General features: G+C 32.7%; 1 protein-coding gene across 2 annotated transcripts in view; it reads right to left on the bottom strand.

Annotated features, from left to right (window-relative positions):
- Window positions 1–18,788, bottom strand: part of LOC127707538 (chitinase-3-like protein 1) — a 59,405-nt gene that overhangs the window by 37,593 nt on the left and 3,024 nt on the right. For both annotated transcript variants that reach the window (XM_052212123.1, XM_052212122.1), the window contains exons 4-9: window positions 14,146–14,408; window positions 9,456–9,580; window positions 7,364–7,472; window positions 3,002–3,187; window positions 2,401–2,523; window positions 1,099–1,918 (exon numbers count right to left, since the gene is read on the bottom strand). In XM_052212123.1, coding sequence (XP_052068083.1) covers window positions 1,099–1,918; window positions 2,401–2,523; window positions 3,002–3,187; window positions 7,364–7,472; window positions 9,456–9,580; window positions 14,146–14,408 — 1,626 coding nt within the window. The remainder of the gene's footprint in view (window positions 1–1,098; window positions 1,919–2,400; window positions 2,524–3,001; window positions 3,188–7,363; window positions 7,473–9,455; window positions 9,581–14,145; window positions 14,409–18,788) is intronic.

Below are 18,788 nucleotides of genomic sequence, written 5' to 3'. Positions count from 1 at the left end.
GTAAACACTCTATAGAAAAAGCACATAAGCAAAAATAAAAGACAAGAATACAAAAAATGACCTTAGCACAATAACACGATTGCGGGATGTGTAAATACCGAACCAAGACAAAAGGATATTACCAAAAATTGACTAAACAGTAAAGGTAAAAAATATATACAAAGACAAATTAAAAGAACACAATAACATGTTATGAATTGAAGTATTTTCGAATAACATGTTTAATAGTTTGTGGGTCACCATCACAAAATGGTTAGGCGGTATACTGTCCAAGGTTCTCAACAAATCACACATGTCTACTGTCATCTGGCTGTCATATTTCTTCTTCAGTTTGACACTTGTTGCTAAATGATACGCAACAGGAGTTGATTTTCCTGTATAACAACTTTATATCACTATCGAGTTCATTCTGTTTACTCTTGTGTTATCGTTCACCCCTAATACATGCGATCCATTATATTCAAATTCAATAAATGGAATGAGCTAACTCTTTCAAAGAACCTGATGCCGCAAACATTTTAGAAAGTTCCTCCTAATAGACTATATTGTTCAGTGTTTCAAGCTGACATGAGCGTACATGAGTATATACCGTTCTGAATAAATAATTTTCTGACATTCGATTGTGTGTTTTTATGGGTTTTTTTGGGGGGAGGCGGTTCAATCTAGCTAATCCTACTGGGTTTTTTTATATGATATTTTGTACACTGGTTCAATTGTACAGCTATAAATAAAATATCGCATAACACACGCCACAGTTGACTTGTTTTGTAATCTTAAAAAGGAAACTGCTTGTAGCATATCTAGCTATGTAAACTTATTTTACCAAACTTCGATGATTTTTTTTTATCAAAATGCGTGGGTCGGATGTAATCTAAATTTTCCGATTAAAGATTTTTATATTTTAATTTATCTAAGCAACACATTTCATCTTGGTTTATCCCTGGTTTGTTTGTTTGTTTGTTTTTTTGGTACTTTTGATGAGTTTTTGTCCTGTCTATCTCCGTTGAAAGTTCGTGTACTCTCTATCTCTCTCGTTGTGTGTGTTCAAAATAGATTTACAGAACAACTATTTATTTTATCATAACAGTGTATAAATACCTAGTGAATATCCTTGTGTATCTGGTAACTTTGAATTAGCTGTTGTTGATGATAAAGTAACAGCTGCAAAGTCAGTTTCTGTCAACGAGATTGATTCTGACTTTGTGGTTAATTCTGGGACTGTTGAATGTGATGTCTCTGTCGATGTCTTCACAGTAGAAAATAGTAAACCAGTTTGCATTGAAGATGTTCCGGACGTTTCTTTTTGATTACTTATTGAAACAGGACTGTAGGTATTTGTAGTTTCTTTCAGTATTTTACTGGAATGTTCTGTAGATGTTTTTGTCGACGGTGTAATCTCTGTAATATCATTTTCTATATGAGTGGAAAGATTTGAAACAGGCATTGAAGGTTGAACGGTTGGCTTTGTTGTTAAAGTTGTTAATTCGAGTGTATCTGTTGACTCCATATTTGTTTTTGACTTATAGCTTATTGTGTCTGCAGTTTGTCTGCGTGTATTGCTGTCAGTAAGGGTATCATGAGTTGTTGATTCTCTCGTTAAGATGGGTTCTTGGGTTGAAGGACTGGTTGGTTTATCACTTTTAATAGATGCTTTATTTGTTGAGAATATGTTACTAGAAATACTTTCTGTAGATGTATATGTGGTTTCTTTATTAATGTCATCAGATCTTTTACCAGTAGTTATATCTTCAGTTGATGATATCGGTGTTGAAATCGATTCATGAGAAGAGGCGTTGAACATATTTTTCATTTTACTAGTCAATGGGTAGGCACCATTTCCACAGGTGCCATTAAAATCATCAAGATCAATGGCCCATACCATAGCTCCTCCTAAATTGTTCGATATTATGTAGTTTACCTGCAAATACAAATAGCAAATACCTTATGTTTTTAAAGAAATATATTCAGATTGATGAGTCGAGCATTTGGTTTTTTCAGGTTTTAAGAACTTTCCTTTTTTTTTAATTTACCTTGCAGTATTTTTGTTAATATTTTTTTATAGATTGAACAACTCGGTGAATCATCCTGCAAAATCTATAACAACGCAAGAAGAAAGCCTTTGATTAAGAAACGATAAAAGTAACATATATGGCCAGATTTTTTTGACAAGGTATATGCGAATAAAATCGTGAGAATTTAAACTGATGTAATAGTGAAATACATTATAAACTAACGGCAGTGTAAAAGTTTCAAAAAAGATAAATACTGGCTAGTGCAGTTAAGGATATCTAGCATAAATTAAACGAAAAGTTTAAAACATGCTGTCGGACAAGTGGTCTTAGATATTGTAATAGACATTATTCGCTATTTAATTTTGAAGATCTTACATGTAACCCTCACCTTTATTTCAATACTTCTAAGATTATCAAACCCAACCCATTGGTTTCCATGATATGCATATGGCACTTGTTGTTTGTCAAGCCAGACCTCCGTCCAGTTCTCTGTTTGTATTTTTGAACAAATCTTTATAAAAAAAAGAAGACAGTTTTACAATTTCATCCACTTGACTGAATAAAATATATTTTCATTTGTTTTTAATTACCATTGGATGATGTGATTTTTTTTAGATAACAAATGTGATGATGGACTTCAATGTTCAATTTCAATAGTAGACGGTTTTTTACTGGAATGTCTGAAATGATATATTTTGGTTTTGATTTTCCAGTAGAGAAATAATTCAATTCTACTAAAATTAAGATTTCAACTCGCTCAGGCTAAAATATTCCTCTGTTCACCACTCTATTGTTTTGATGCTTTTACATGTTCTATTATAAATGTAAAACATGCGCTTTTCGTGATTTAGCATCAAGAGGAAAACTTTAACCCAAACAGGATGTTCAAGACCAAAAGACGTATTGATTAATATGACCGAACAATGGCCATCATAATCATGATAAGTTAGTTACGGTAACTATTGGTATAACTGCATGCATAATCTTACTTCATAATAAGCTAAGACACTCTTCTCTCTTGTATAAGGTCCAGCTGTACCACGACCAATAGATGGCGCCCCTAAACCTGTTTCCATGGTATTACTTAATGTGAAAGATCTTCCGTATGAAGGTAATCCCATGATCAGTTTTTCTTTCGGAGCTCCTCCATTTAACCACATTTTAACTGCATAATCCTGTTATAAGTACATTATTGCAATTGGTATAAATCAGGATGGTAGGTGTATGCTTGTGTGGATATAGAAGTTCTCAACATTTTGTGATTTCTCAAAAATCAAATGGCAACATAAATGTGTACCAATTTTGCTGCACCAAAGGCGCATTTCGTCATATAAGGTCTCTTCAGTGATGCTAGAGGTATAGAAATCGGAAACCCAAAACTTAATACAAACGTTAAGGAGCTAATAAAAAATTTAAAATCCAAGGCAAATTCAAAAAGGGAAAGTCCATAAAAACTAAAAAAAGTCAAACGCTATTAACAATTAGTTACAGAAGACCCCTTATCATTATCTAAATCAGTTTTCAAGTTGTGACCATTTGAAATTGGTTTTTTTTACATTTTTCCCATAGACTTCTATGATAAACCCCTATGTTCTATTTTTACCAATGGAGACCATGTTGGTTGTAGGGCAGGGTCATCGGATATATTTTTCAATCAAGATCCTCTAATAATAATTGTGGCTGAGTTTAATTCCATTTGGCCAAGTAGATTAAGAGGAGAAGATTTTTTACCAAAAATAGTGAAAAATAGGCTTTAAAGGACAATAACTCCTTAAGGGGTCAATTGACAATTTTGATCATGTAGACCTGAGGAACATTTTAACCCCGTTATGTTTGCTCTAAATGCTTTAGTTTCAGAGATATAAGCCAAAAACTGCATTTTTAGCCATGGCAGCCATCTTGGTAGGTGGGCGCGGTCATCGGATACATGTTTAAAACTAAATACCCTAAGGATGATTTAGGCCAAGTATGGTTTAACTTGGCCCAGTAATTTAAGGAGAAGATTTTTGTAAAAGATTACAAACATTTACAAAACATTGTGAAAAATTGACTTTAAAGGGCAATAACTCCTTAAGGGGTCAATTGACAATTTTGGTCATATTTGACTTATTTGTAGATCTTACTTTGCTGAACATTTTTGTTGTTTACAGTTTATCTCTATCTATTATAATATTCAAGATAATAACCAAAAAAAGCAAAATTTCCTTAAAATTACCAATTAGGGACAGCAACTCAACAACGGGTTGTCTGATTTGCCTGAAAATTTCAGGGCAAATAGATCTTGACCTGATGAACATTTTTATACCTGTCAGATTTGCTCTAAATGCTTTAGTTTTAGAGATATAAGCCAAAAACTGCTTTTTACCCCCATGTTCTATTTGTAGCCATGGCAGCCATCTTGGTTGGTGGGCAGGGTCATCGGACACATTTTTAAAACTAGATACCTTAAGAATGATTTAAGTTTAGTTTAACGTGGCCCAGTAATTTCAGAGAAGAAGATTTTTGTAAAAGATTACAAAAATTTACTAAAAATTGATAAAATTTGACTTTAAAAAGTAATAACTCCTTAAGGGGTCAATTGACAATTTTGGTCATTTGACTTATTTGTAGATCTTACTTTGCTGAACATTTCTGCTGTTTACAGTTTATCTCTATCTATTATTATATTCAAGATAATAACCAACAAGTGTGCACACGCTGAAATGTCTCGACTACTATACTGACCATTGATTTTATGTTGATAGTCCTACATGTAAAGTCAGACTTGCTCTAAATGCTTTAGTTTCAGAGATATAAGCCAAAAACTGCATTTTACCCCCATGTTCTATTTGTAGCCATGGCAGCCATCTTGGTTGGTGGGCAGGGTCATCGGACACATTTTTAAAACTAGAAACCTTAAGAATGATTTAGGCCAAGTTTAGTTTAACTTGGCCCAGTAATTTCAGAGAAGAAGATTTTTGTAAAAGATTACAAAAATTTACTAAAAATTGATAAAATTTGACTTTAAAAAGCAATAACTCCTTAAGGGGTCAATTGACAATTTTGGTCATTTGACTTATTTGTAGATCTTACTTTGCTGAACATTTCTGCTGTTTACAGTTTATCTCTATCTATTATTATATTCAAGATAATAACCAACAAGTGTGCACACGCTGAAATGTCTCGCCTACTATACTGACCATTGATTTTATGTTGATAGTCCTACATATAAAGTTTTACTACAAGTATCACATTAACATTTATGATCGAAGAAAATGAGGTCAAGGTCAGATAAACCAAGCCGGAAATACATGTACACCTTTAATACAATTATTCCATACACAGAATTTAGATGACCTATTGCTTATAGTATAAAAGAAACAGACTAAACCATGGGAATTCTATATTGACCAATGAACCATGAAAATGAAGTCAAGGTCAGATTAACCCTGCCAGACAGACATGTACACCTTAAAATCATTCCATGCATCAAATATAGTTGATCTATTGCTTATAGTATCTGAGAAACAAAGTTAACCATGAAAACTGAACATTTTCCAATGAACCATGAAAATGAGATCAAGGTCAGATGATACCTGCCAGACAGACATATACACCTTACAATCACTACATACAAATATAGTTGACCTATTGCTTAAATTTAAGAAAAACAGATCAAATACAAAAACAAAAACATAAGCAATGAACCATGAAAATGAGGTCAAGGACAGATAAAACCTACCAGACTGACATGTACATCGTTAATTATTTCCATAGACCAAATATAGTTGACCTATTGCATACAGTATTAGAAAAATAAACCAAAACACAAAAACTTAACATTGAGCAATGAACCGTGAAAATGAGGTCAAGGACAAATAAAACCTGCCATACTGACATGTACATCGTAAAATATTTCCATAGACCAAATATAGTTGACCTACTGCATACAGTATTAGAAAAACAGACCAAAACACAAAAACTTAACATTGAGCAATGAACCGTGAAAACAAAGTCAAGGTCATATAAAACCTGCCAGACTGACATGTACATCGTAAAATATTTTCATACAGCAAATATAGTTGACCTATTGCATACAGTATTAGAAAAACAGACCAAAACACAAAAACTAAACTATTACCACTGAACCATGAAAATGAGGTCAAGGTCAGATGACACCTGCCAGTTGGACATGTACACCTTGCAATCATTACATACACCAAATATAGTAGACCTATTGCATATAGTATCTGAGATATGGACTTGACCACGAAAACTTAACCTTGTTCACTGATCCATGAAATGAGGTTGAGGTCAAGTGAAAACTGTCTGACAGGCATGAGGACCTTGCAAGGTACGCACAAACCAAATATAGTTATCCTATTACTCTTAATAAGAGAGAAATTAACATTACAAAAGATCTTAACTTTTTTTCAAGAAGTCCCTGAACCATGAAAATGAGGTCAAGGACAATGGACATATTGCAGACGGAAACTTCATATCATAAGGCATCTATATACAAAGTATGAAGCATCCAGGTCTTCTACCTTCTGAAATATTAAGCTTTTAAGAAGTTAGTTAACGCCGCCGCCGCCGCCGCCGGATCACTTTCCCTATGTCGAGCTTTCCGCGACAAAAGTCGCAAGCTCGAGAAAAACTGTAAAATTTCCTTAAAATTACCAATTCAGGGGCAGCAACCCAACAACAGGTTGTCGGATTTGCCTGAAAATTTCAGGGCAGATAGATCTTGACCTGATAAAGATTTTTAACAATATCAGATTTGCTATAAATGCTTTAGTTTCAGAGATATAAGCCAAAAACTGCATTTTACTCCTAGGTTCTATTTTTAGCCACGGCGGCCATCTTGATTGGTAGGCGGGGTCATCGGATACATTTTTCAAACTAGATACCCTAAGGATGATTTAGGCCAAGTTTGGTTTAATTTGGCCCAGTGGTTTCAGAGGAGAAGATTTTTGTAAAAGTTAACGACGACGACGACGACGGACGACGGACGACAAGTGATGAGAAAAGCTCACTTGACCCTTTGGGTCAGGTGAGCTAAAAACGAAAAACGACGAAAAGACAAAGATAGTAAGAAAGGCCCGGAATAACAAAATGTGGAACACTTCAAAACAGAAAATCAACGACGTTATCTAGGCTAATAACACTAAACTAAGATCAATAGAACATCCACACACCATATACAATGATATCACTGAACTACAGGCTTCTGGTTTGAGACAGGCAAAATAAAGAAATGGCGGGGTAAGACATTTTGGCTCTAACCTAAGAGAGTTGGGTAAAAGTACAACTTTAAAACAAAATGTAAAAATCTGTTGAAAATATGATCTTCTGATAATTTCCGCACTTACAACATTGAAGCCATAAATTGCTGAGTCATTAAATGGACTGTTGTGGCTTGTTACTGTGTTATAATCTTCAACAAAATCGTACGTCATTAGGTTTATAAAATCCAAATACCTGAAAATACATAACATAACATTTATATAACTGCATTCTTAAAAATCATTTGAACTTTTATATAAGTGTTCATTTAGAAATAGTTATTACTTTTCTAAACAGAAGCTTATTTTCTTTTCAAAGACGATACTCCTTATTCTTATGTTTTAGAGCAGAAACATAACAATACTTAAACATAACCTAGAAAGAGGTTATTTCAGAAATAGTATAAAGCAGATTTCGTGGCGGTTATAAGTTTTATTTCTAGAATATGATAGGTTTATAGGTTATGATTTATTTGTAGAAACCATTAACTACTGATTATTTGCCATCTTATCTAGTTATATAAAAATAAGGAGATGTGGTATGAATTCAATTGAGATAACTACCTACCAAAGTTCAAAAGCGTATACAAGCAATTATAGGCGACCGTACTGCCTTCTAAAATGAGAAGAAACAATACCGTATTGTCGGCTATAAACGGCCCCGACATAGAAAAGTTTGAAACAATTTAATTGAGAAAACTAACGGACTAATTTATAACAAAGCAATTTACGAAAAGCAAATATGACAGACATGAACCAACGACAACCACTGACATACAGGCTCCTGACTTGGAACAGGCATATAACGAATGTAGCGGGGTTAAACATGTTTGAAGGCGCCAGCCCTCCCCTAACCTGGGACAGTGGTGTAACACTACAACATAAGAAAAACTATAAAAATCAGTTGAAAAGGGCTTAACTAATCAGATCGCGACAAAGCAGAAAACATCTAACAAAACCACACACCGGACGTGGCAGGTTACTTATACATCCCTCACATAAAAAAGACACAAAGTACAGACTTGAGAGTACTCGCAGTAATTGAAAGCTAGTTTAAACTAATAACAACTAATAAAAGAAATCATGTATCTTAGACTAAAAAAATCAATTAGTAAATTAGGAATTTAGTGTAAAGACGTCTTTAACAACCAGAGAAAAACATGTTCTTGTTCAATGCCATAATAAAGTTACCGACAAATTGTAGAACCAAGAAAGTGCATATGATAATATTTAGTATGGTTTTAATTTACAGATAACAAAATCAATATTTATACCAATAAAAACAATATTTTTAAAAAGATCAAATAACAGTATTGAATTGGTAACCTTTTAGTTTATTTCAAGGATCGTATCTAGATTTCCAGGCTCGATAAACAACATCACTATAAAAATTAGGATGTGCTATTCTGTTTGAAATAAGTTTTCTACAGGTACAGCCAAACTTTCAAACCAAGTCTATGGAAGAACTAGTTAAGGTTTTCAGTTATTTGTGGTAACTAATCCTTGAATAATTTACTAGTTATTTACAAGAAATCCAATACGTCACTACAGACACGGGCATAACGAACGAGTTGGGATATATAAACACCGTAAGACGGTGCCAAAGGAACATCACCGTCCAAAAAAGGAAAATTAACAATAGGGAAAGAAAAATCGTCCCTTTTGTCGTAAATTTTTTTGAAGAGTTTCTCCTGTAAATCTGAAATATCTAAATCTAGGAAAGATTGCTGATAATATTTGATTTATTTAAATTAAGTTCCTTTGGGTAAATTTCGGAAGTATTGTCTGCTCCATGTGTATATCAATGCATTGCGAACTACGGTTAAATATGGATATATATGACAATTAAACGTGAGAATAAATTTTCCATTTTGGAGTAGTAAAATATGTATACACAACCTACATGATGTACTGTCTTAAATAGTTTATTCCCATTTTTTGTCTATTGTGGCAAAGAAAGACAGAATAATGTTTAGACAGAAATTGTGATTTCACAAAAGAAAATTTATATTTGTCATCGCAATTTTTTACAGTTACATGTCTAGTTGATCCAAAATTACTAATTATTAATTGTTATACGTTGTTTTTTTACCTTTTGTTGGTACCCCCTCCCCCCTCCTCGGTAACTTTTTATATCCCCCCTAAATGTACAACTGACATAACTAATTGCTTTACTTACAGTGATATTTTGTCCATTTCATATGCAGATTCTACTATTCCACTGCCTGCTGAAACAGCAGCTGTTAATAACAGTCGTGACCGTCCGGCGGACAACACTTCGTCGTCATACTTTGAACGTAATGTCTGCAAAAAAAGTTAAATCTTTAATTTATGTTATACAGCTACCCTTTGAAATACTCTGTTAAATCCATTTACATCATTTAGAGTTTTCTATATTGCTATGTACCTATTATTGAGGGTCTTATGTCAAGCTCTAGAAGGCTTTCAAGTTTGCTGTCTCATAAATTGTTGTGTATTAAATGGCAGAAATAGCATAAGAAATGATTTAACCTGTATATCAACACGAGGTTCATCAGTTGTCGATTATTGTGTCGTACCATATGAAAATTTAAATTGTTTTAAGAAATTTGAGGTTATTAGAGCTAGTGAATTGGCTAACAAAAGTGTTTCTATTGGGTCAGTTGAACCCAGATTTATTCCTGATCATTCCATATTGTGTTGGGAAATGGAAAATTATATGTGTGGTAATATTGAAAAGGAAAATATCAATATAAAAAATCAGAATTTTCAAAAGCGTGTTATATATGATGTAAAAAATATTCCGAATAGTTGGTTTCAAGATGAAAATATGATAAATAGTATAAATTCATGTATTATGGATATAGAAAAAAGTAATGGTAATCAAGCTGATGTAGATAATATATATTGTGAATTTGTTAATATAATACATAATTTGTTAATATAATACATAATGAGATGAATTCTAAACTAAATACGAAAACAAAACTTTTGAATAGTTGTAACAATAAAAGAAGACGTTTCAAGAAACCGTGGTGGTCTAATGACTTGACTTTAATTAAGAATTGAATGCTTCTTTTTGTAATTTTATTGGGATGTAAAAAAGTGTTGACCGAAGCACATTTTGTACGAAGCGTAGAAGCGCTTCATTCTAGATATGTGCGCACGATCAACACTTTTACAACCCTATAAAATTACTAAAAGAAGCATTCAATTCTTATAATTACATTTTTATGCTAGGGTCATGAAAACCCGATTTCTATCATTTATTTCTTTAATTAACCTGTGCACTTTATTGTGATGGCACTGTCATCATGAATGTTACGCTTCATTGGGATATGAAGATTTATTTTAGTATGACGCGCAAGCGTTGTTATCCCATCAAAATAACGGATTATTCTGAAACATACATGTAATGTAATTATATAGACAATAACTGTATAGTGTCTTTAAATATCAGCTGTATTTGTTAGAGGCTAAGAAACAGGTGTAATGCGAGCTTCAGCGAGCTATTACTCCTGTTTCGAGGTGTCTTTAAATATCAGCTGTATTTGTACGAGGCTAAGAAACAGGTGTAATGCGAGCTTCAGTGAGCTATTACTCCTGTTTCGAGCCGAGTACAAATACAGCTGATATTTAAAGACACTAGTATACAGTTATTGTCTTTATCCTGTAATGAATTTTGTACATTTTTTTTCCATCCCAATCGTTGAATTTGTTTTTGAAAGAAATCGACATGACTTAAACGCGGACCGTGATGAGGACCCCAAATTGACCTGTAACGTAAACATTAATTTGACATAACCGTTCGCTCGCAACAGAAGCAGGATACCAGGAGACTGTATCCGTCTAGTCTACGTATATGGCTTCATGTTATCTGTATACCTGTGTTAGTATAGTAGAGAGGTCGATTGCAGGATAAAATGGAATGAAACATGTTTAGCCGAAAACCAGTATATGCGTTGTACGAACAATAACAATAAATCTGCATTAAGAACTCTGTATTTGAACAAGAGAAAGGACTTTGATAAACTTGTTCAACAAACTAAACGCCGTTATTGGCACCAATGCCAAGAAGACTTGTTATATATGAACAATAATGACTCCAAACAATTTTGGCGAAAAAATTGGTAACATTGGTATAGGCAACGAAAGACAGTAAGCCATTCCGAATGAAGTTGTGCTGTCAGATGGCTTTGTAACAAACAATTTGGACTCAGTATTGAATAAATGGAAAGATTGTTTTTATAATTTGTTAAATCAGAGTAACAACACAGATCCTATAGTTGTAAATGAAGATTTAAATGTAGAAAATATTATTGTTTGTGATTTATTAGATAATGAAATTACTTTTGATGAAGTTCACAATATTGTTATGAGTTCAAAGAATAACAAAAAGCCAGGTGTAGATTTAATTCAGTCTGAACTGTGTAAAAATTTCATAGTAATTTGTACTTAACAAAATTATTTGATTTATGTTTTAAATCTGGTAAAATTCCAAATACTTGGAATAAAGGTATAATTAATCCAATACCAAAATGTTCAACTTCTGATCCTAGAGATCCATTGTCATACAGAGGTATTACTTTAGCACCATGTGCTTACAAACTGTATTGTAGTGTTTTAAATAATAGATTAACTGAATGGTTAGATGAAAGGGAGATAATTAATGATGAACAAAATGGTTTTATTAAAGGCAGGAGTACAATTGACCATGTCTCCTCTCTGACATCAATTATAGAAACTAGAAAAAGTGTAAACTGTCAACTTTTGTCTCCTTTATAGATTTTAAGAAGGCATACGATACAATTGACAGGTCATTATTGTTTAACAAATTAAATGATATAGGTATTAGTACAAAGTTTATGTTTGCTTTGCAAGCCATTAATTCAAATATAGAATGCTGTGTTCGTGTGAACGGTAACACTACTGATTGGTTTAGTGTTAATATTGGTTTAAAACAAGGATGTGTTTTATCCACAGTCATGTTTGATATTTTCATTAATAAGTTAATTGATGATATTAAAGAATTAAATGTTGGTATAGACGTAGACGGTGAAAAGGTTGCTATTTTGTATATGCAGATGATCTTGTATTATTGTCTGAAAATACAGAAGATATGCAGAAATTGATTGATGTATTAGGTGTATGGTGTAATAATAATTGTTTAAAAGTTAATATAAGTAAATCAAAAATCATGCATTTTAGAAATCCCTCTGTGATAAGATCAAGTCATTAATTATGTTTCTGGCTATCTATATCTAGGATTGGTATTAAATGAATTTTTGGATTACAAAGTTATGGCAAAGGGAGTTGCAAAGTCAGCAAGTCGAGCATAAGGCCTTCTTATTGTAAAATGTAAGGCACATGGTGGCTTCCAACAGAATATTTTCACCAAATTGTTTGAAAATTTAGTTTTGTCAGTCATCAATTACGGCTCAGCTATTTGGGGTACGAGTGAGTTCTCTTGCATTTCAGCAGTTCAGAACCCAGCCATGAGATTTTATATGGGAGTTGGAAAGTATCCTCCCAATGATGCTGTTTCAGGTGACATGGGTTGGAAGCCTCAATATGTTAAACAGTGGTCTAACATTTTAAGACACTGGGTAGGATGTACAAAAATGGATAATGACAGAATAAATTATAAAGTGTTTATATTGTCAATTAGAAAAGGTAGTTATAGAATTAAAAATTGGAGTTATAAAGTTATGGAAATGTTGAAACTTTACAATATGGACAGATTGTGTAATGTAGATGAGTATATACTGGATAAAAATACAATTTATCAGTTAGAAGAAAATATTTTTGATAATTATAAAACTGCATGGAGTACAAGCCTTGATTCTTATGGTCAAGGAAATAAGTTGAGAACTTATAAATTGTTTAAATTTTCATACTCTACTGAACTATATTTGTTACAAAATATACCTACTCGGTGTCGCAGTGCATATGCTAAATTTAGATGTGGAGTAGCACCTTTTAAAATTGAAACTGGTCGTTATGAAAGATTAGATTTAGATAAAAGATTGTGTTTCAATTGTGATAATATAGAAGATGAAAAACATGTATTGTTAACATGTCCATTATATGAAGATCTAAGACAGTCTTTATTCATTGATATAATTCATCAACATAATAAAATGTTTTTAACTTTATCAGACGATGAAAAATTTATATTTTTATTCAAAAATGAAAATGTTTGTAGTTCTGTTGCCAAAGCCTGCCATAATATTTTATTGCGACGAAATAGTATTTTATATCGTTGAAATTTGAAGATGCTATTTCTATGTACATGTATCATTTTTATCCATGAATGTTCATGTTGATATTGCACTTTTGTGTTTTGTGTAAATAGCAAAACTATGTTTTATTCTGATGTTTTAATATTGTATATAACAGTCTCACATAGTTCATTTAAGAATGGCACATGCATTCTAAATTGTATAGGGGGCCTCGGTGGCCAAGTGGTCTAAGTAGTTCTATTACTGTAATCACTAGCCAGTCAACACTGAGGTTGTGAATTCGAACCCCGCTCATGCGGTTGCACTCGACTCCAATCTTTATTGACTAGGATTGTCAGTTTTCTTATCGAAGGTCGGTGGTTTTCTCCGGGCACTCCGGCTTCATCCACCCATAAAAACTGACCGCCACGAAATAGCCCAAAAGTGGCGTTTAAAAGTGGCGTTAAAACACCAACAATCAATCAATCAATCAATCTAAATTTTATATTGTGTATTAAATGTCATATTGTGTTTATACTTGTATGGATGTGATGAGACTATAATTAACTATTGAACCTTGAACCTGAACCTCATTAAAGTATGAAGGAACATCTTAATTATTCATAATCTTATTTTCTTTACAATCAATTAAAATAATGTGTCACTAACCTTGACCAATGTTGTAAATCTATATTTGTCCTCCGGGGGGCTATTTCTGCTACCAGGATACTCCCAGTCAATATCAAGGCCATCAAAACCATGTGTTCTGAGATAATTCAATGAGCTCTCTGCGAATGCATCCATGTTTGACTGGTCTGACACCAATGCAGAAAATGGTTCGCTTCCATGATTCCATCCGCCAATTGCTAATAGAATTTTTAATTCCGGATTGATTAATTTGAGTTCACTTGCCATTTCATACTGACCTTTACCTTAAAAAATGAATCAAGTAGAAAAAGTAGTTTCATACACATTTTTTGCAATGAATGTTCTCAAGAACAAAAGGGCAAAGCAGAAAGTAAAAAATATGTTTCGAAGAATTTCATTTCTACTTGAAATTACAAGCAAAACGTTAATGGCAGTCTGAAAGACTGAGTTATTCAAAATTTTGATCAAAAACCAACTAAAATAAAATATCTTGATGTATAAAAAGATAAACCTACCTGTGCTCAGTATTTAATTTTTTAGTGCTTTGTTGTCTGTAGTTTGTTCTTTAGTTAGTTTGGGGTTTTTAGGGGGGGGGGGGGTATAGTTTTTTGAGTTCTTCGACGACTATTAATTTAGTTTTTCCCTTGATATATAGTCAAACTGATATCTTCTTCCTCGACTAAAAATGGCTTTAAATCTAGATTTCTGTTAAATGTCTTGTCTGGCAAACTGTCGCTCATTATTCGCAATCAGAGTTAAATCAATACTAGCAGGGTATATCATGTTGTTCATAATTTGACATACTAATATAGATTTGCGTAAATAATATAAGGCGACCAATATGTTGTCTATTTTAGCACGAACTAACATCGGGACAAAACTTTGTCAGTCTCTGTCTGAAATATTCAAATTCAAAGGATGTTAAATCAACATTATCATTGTTGACATAAGGTAAGTGAATATTTACTCACAAATTTTAAATCTCATTCAGCGTTCTCTACTAGAGACCTCTACATTAGTACATACTGTGTCTACGTCAAGTTAGAATATAGCAAAGTGCTCTTGACCAATGAAAGTGTAGAATTTGGTGTTCCTTAATTGTGAAGAATGAATGTAAATCATGTTCTAAGTAAGGGATTATCCTTTTGTTTAGGCCTATTTACAGTTTAAAACAAAGAATTTGTATAAATGAGTTACAAGTACCTGAAGCACATTTATTTGGATTATTGATTGAAAGTTGAATTTTGAAACACACAAAAATAATCAAAATATGTTTGAATAAAATTGAGAATGGAAATGGGGAATGTGTCAAAGAGACAACAATCCGACCATAGAACAGACAACAGCAGAAGGTCACCAACAGGTCTTCAATGCAGCGAGAAATTCCCGCACCCGGAGGCGTCCTTCAGCTGGCACCTAAACAAATATATATACTAGTTCAGTGATAATGAACGCCATACTAAACTCCAAATTGTACACAAGAAACTAAAATTAAAAATAATACAAGACTAACAAAGGCTAGAGGCTCCTGACTTGGGACAGGCGCAAAAATGCGGCGGGGTTAAACATGTTTATGAGATCTCAACCCTCCCCCTATACCTCTAGCCAATGTAGAAAAGTAAACGCATAACAATACGCACATTAAAATTCAGTTCAAGAGAAGTCCGAGTCTGATGTCAGAAGATGTAACCAAAGAAAATAAACAAAATGACAATAATACATAAATAACAACAGACTACTAGCAGTTAACTGACATGCCAGCTCCAGACTTCAATTAAACTGATTGAAAGAGTATGTCTTCATCATATGAATATCAGGCACAATCCTTCCCGTTAGGGGTTTAGTATCATACCATCATAACATATATGAGAAGAACATAACCCGTGTCATGCCAACAACTGTTTGAAGTTTGAAGTTTACTTGTGCAGTACAATTGATACCGTTTGTGTTATTATGTGAGTATTTAGAACTTTCAAATTACAAAAAAATAAGCAATATCAAGAAGAAAAATTAAAAAGATAAATATAATCTAAATCTTTACCTACATGTATTACGCTTATCAAAACTCAGATTACTGTAAGAATAGTCATTTCCAAAATACCGATACATACAGGAAATTGAATTTTCTTTTGAATTTCTTATAAAAAGCAATTTCTTTCAGCATTTAAATTTTAGTTAATTAAGTAGTGATTAAAGTAAAGAGCTGTAATAAAATTGGCTGTGGAATACAATTTAGTTGTAACTCTGATTTTGAATTTATTAAATTGAACTGTAAATAAACAAAAAGATAATTCCTCACTAAAATATTACATAATTTACACTCATACTCACAATTAGGAAACTTATACAATTTCATTGTAACGGTTTGTCATCTAATGTCTAAAACACAACTGATTCAAATTTACCAAATTAAAAGTAAGTCCTTACATCACTAAGACCAATACATAAATGAAATGCTTATTAGACCTTTTCAACAATTGTCTACACCTACAGTTCAGAACGACTACGACAGGTGAGATATGAGGGTCGTCTCAAAAATAAAATTGAAAAAAAGATTATTGATCGCAAATGATTATTTTATTGCCAATGAGACCACTATCCAACATGACGTGTATATAAGCAATTATTGTGTACCGTACCTTATTTTGTTTGTTTATCAAAATTAAACTTACTTGTGAATTGACTATGAAGAAAAGGAAGGACTTCAATGTTTCATTTCTTTTAGACGTCGAGTTGAAAATAAAAAAAAAAAGAAACAAAAAAAAAACCTGTAGTTTTGTAGTAGATGTTTAGTTAATCAATGTTAATTATCTGTTGACAAGAGCTTTTTCTTTAAATAATCCGGTTTACTGTGCCGTCGCTGGACCTGCTCCCCGGCAACCAAATGAAGTAGTTGACCAGAGAGAGGAAGAAGCTGATGAATTGCCTCGCCCTAATGTTGTACGACCAAAGCAAACTTAAAGCAAAATAGCGCCAACAAATGAACCTCATTCGCGAGAATCAGCCGGAGTACAATAAATTCATAGCAAAATAGATACCAAGATTTTTAAAGGCCCTTGGTGTCACTTCTGATTCAGATTAAGATTCAAATCGTAAGCTTTTTTTTCTCTTTTATTGCTATTTTTATGACTTCCGCAGTGGGGAAAAAAAATCACACAATGCAACATATAAAACAGACATTCAGAGTTACCGCATAGTCTGATTTTTGGTTAAAGACCCCAATCTACGACAAAGGGAAAAGGTATGTTGTCTTTCGGGACACGGACAACCTATAACGATCAATCAGTTCGGCACTGTCAAAAAAGACACTGCAATAACTGTTGAGATATAAATACCATACGCATCAGTGGCGGATCCAGAACTTTTCATAAGGGGGGCCCGCTGACTGACATAAAAAGGGGGGGGCCTCACTCGAGTCATGCTTCAGTGATTCCCTATATAATCAACCAAATTTTTCCCACGAAAAAGGGGGGGGGGGGGCAGGCCCTCCAGACCTGCTCGAAGGTTTAATAGATTCAACGTAAAATGTCGTATAAATACATGTAATAAGAATATTATACAAAGGAGAGAAATATAGTTCATATTTGTTTAAAATATGTTCTTTCGTCAAAATAGTGTAGGTGTAAGCGTGATACTATTCAAGAATGATTTTTAATTTTGAGACGACCCCTTCATTTTACCTGTAAACTGTAGGTGTCATTAGTCGGTGTCGAGAGTTGTTGAAAAGGTCTAAAAGGGAAGTCAGCCATTAAGTATATGTAAGAGAATGATAATCCCTTTCTTCATGATTAAGTACGAGCGTTAGCGAGTACTTATCATGAAGTAAGGGATTATCATACTCTTACAAACTTAGAATATTGTAAAGTGCTCAAGGCTCAAATGATCTCTTGATTGGTTGTATTCAAGAATTAGTTTCATTGTCATTCCAATGTTTATAATTGATGCATGACTTCCTTTTTCGGCATTTCATTTATGGATTAGTTTTAGTGATGTAAGGACTTTCTTATTATTTGGGAAATATGAAAAAAATGAGTTATAGACATTAGGTCACACAACAGTACAAAGAAAAAGTAGGAATTGTATATGTTTCCTGATTGTGAGTATGACTGTAAATCATGTAATATTTTATTGAGGAATTATCCTTTGTTTATTTTCAGTTTAAATCAATAAATACTTTTGAGTTACAACTAATTTTATTTCACAGGCAATATTTTGGTTCGGCTTTTTAAATCAAATACTATTTCATTCAGTCAGGGGAATGTTCAAATAAAATGCCTTTAAAAGTATTGAACATATTCAAAATTTAAATTAAATCCCTGTTTTTTGGGTTTTTTTTTTATTTTATCGGAATATTGGAAATAACTATTCTTCACAACCGCTGGTCCAGTATTCAGAATTTGGGATAACTAAAGATTTAGGTTATTTTTTATTTAATTTTTTTTTCTTTTTTTTTTTTTGCATTGCTTTGATATTATTCAATTTTTTAGTAATTTGAAGTTATTAATATTTTCATAATGAAATTAAAGGTACCAATTTTACTGCACCAGTAAATTTCAACTTATTTTGATTTTTTTTTGTTTGTTTCACAAATCAACTTTTAGTCACTGTGTGATAAATCCTTTCAATCTCAAAATGTGCTTCAGGGCAGTTGTAACTCATTTATA

This window comes from Mytilus californianus, unplaced genomic scaffold (genome assembly GCF_021869535.1).
Source record: "Mytilus californianus isolate M0D057914Y unplaced genomic scaffold, xbMytCali1.0.p SCAF_7, whole genome shotgun sequence".
In the NCBI taxonomy this organism is placed as follows: domain Eukaryota; kingdom Metazoa; phylum Mollusca; class Bivalvia; order Mytilida; family Mytilidae; genus Mytilus; species Mytilus californianus.
This window is presented reverse-complemented; position numbering and strand designations above follow the sequence as displayed.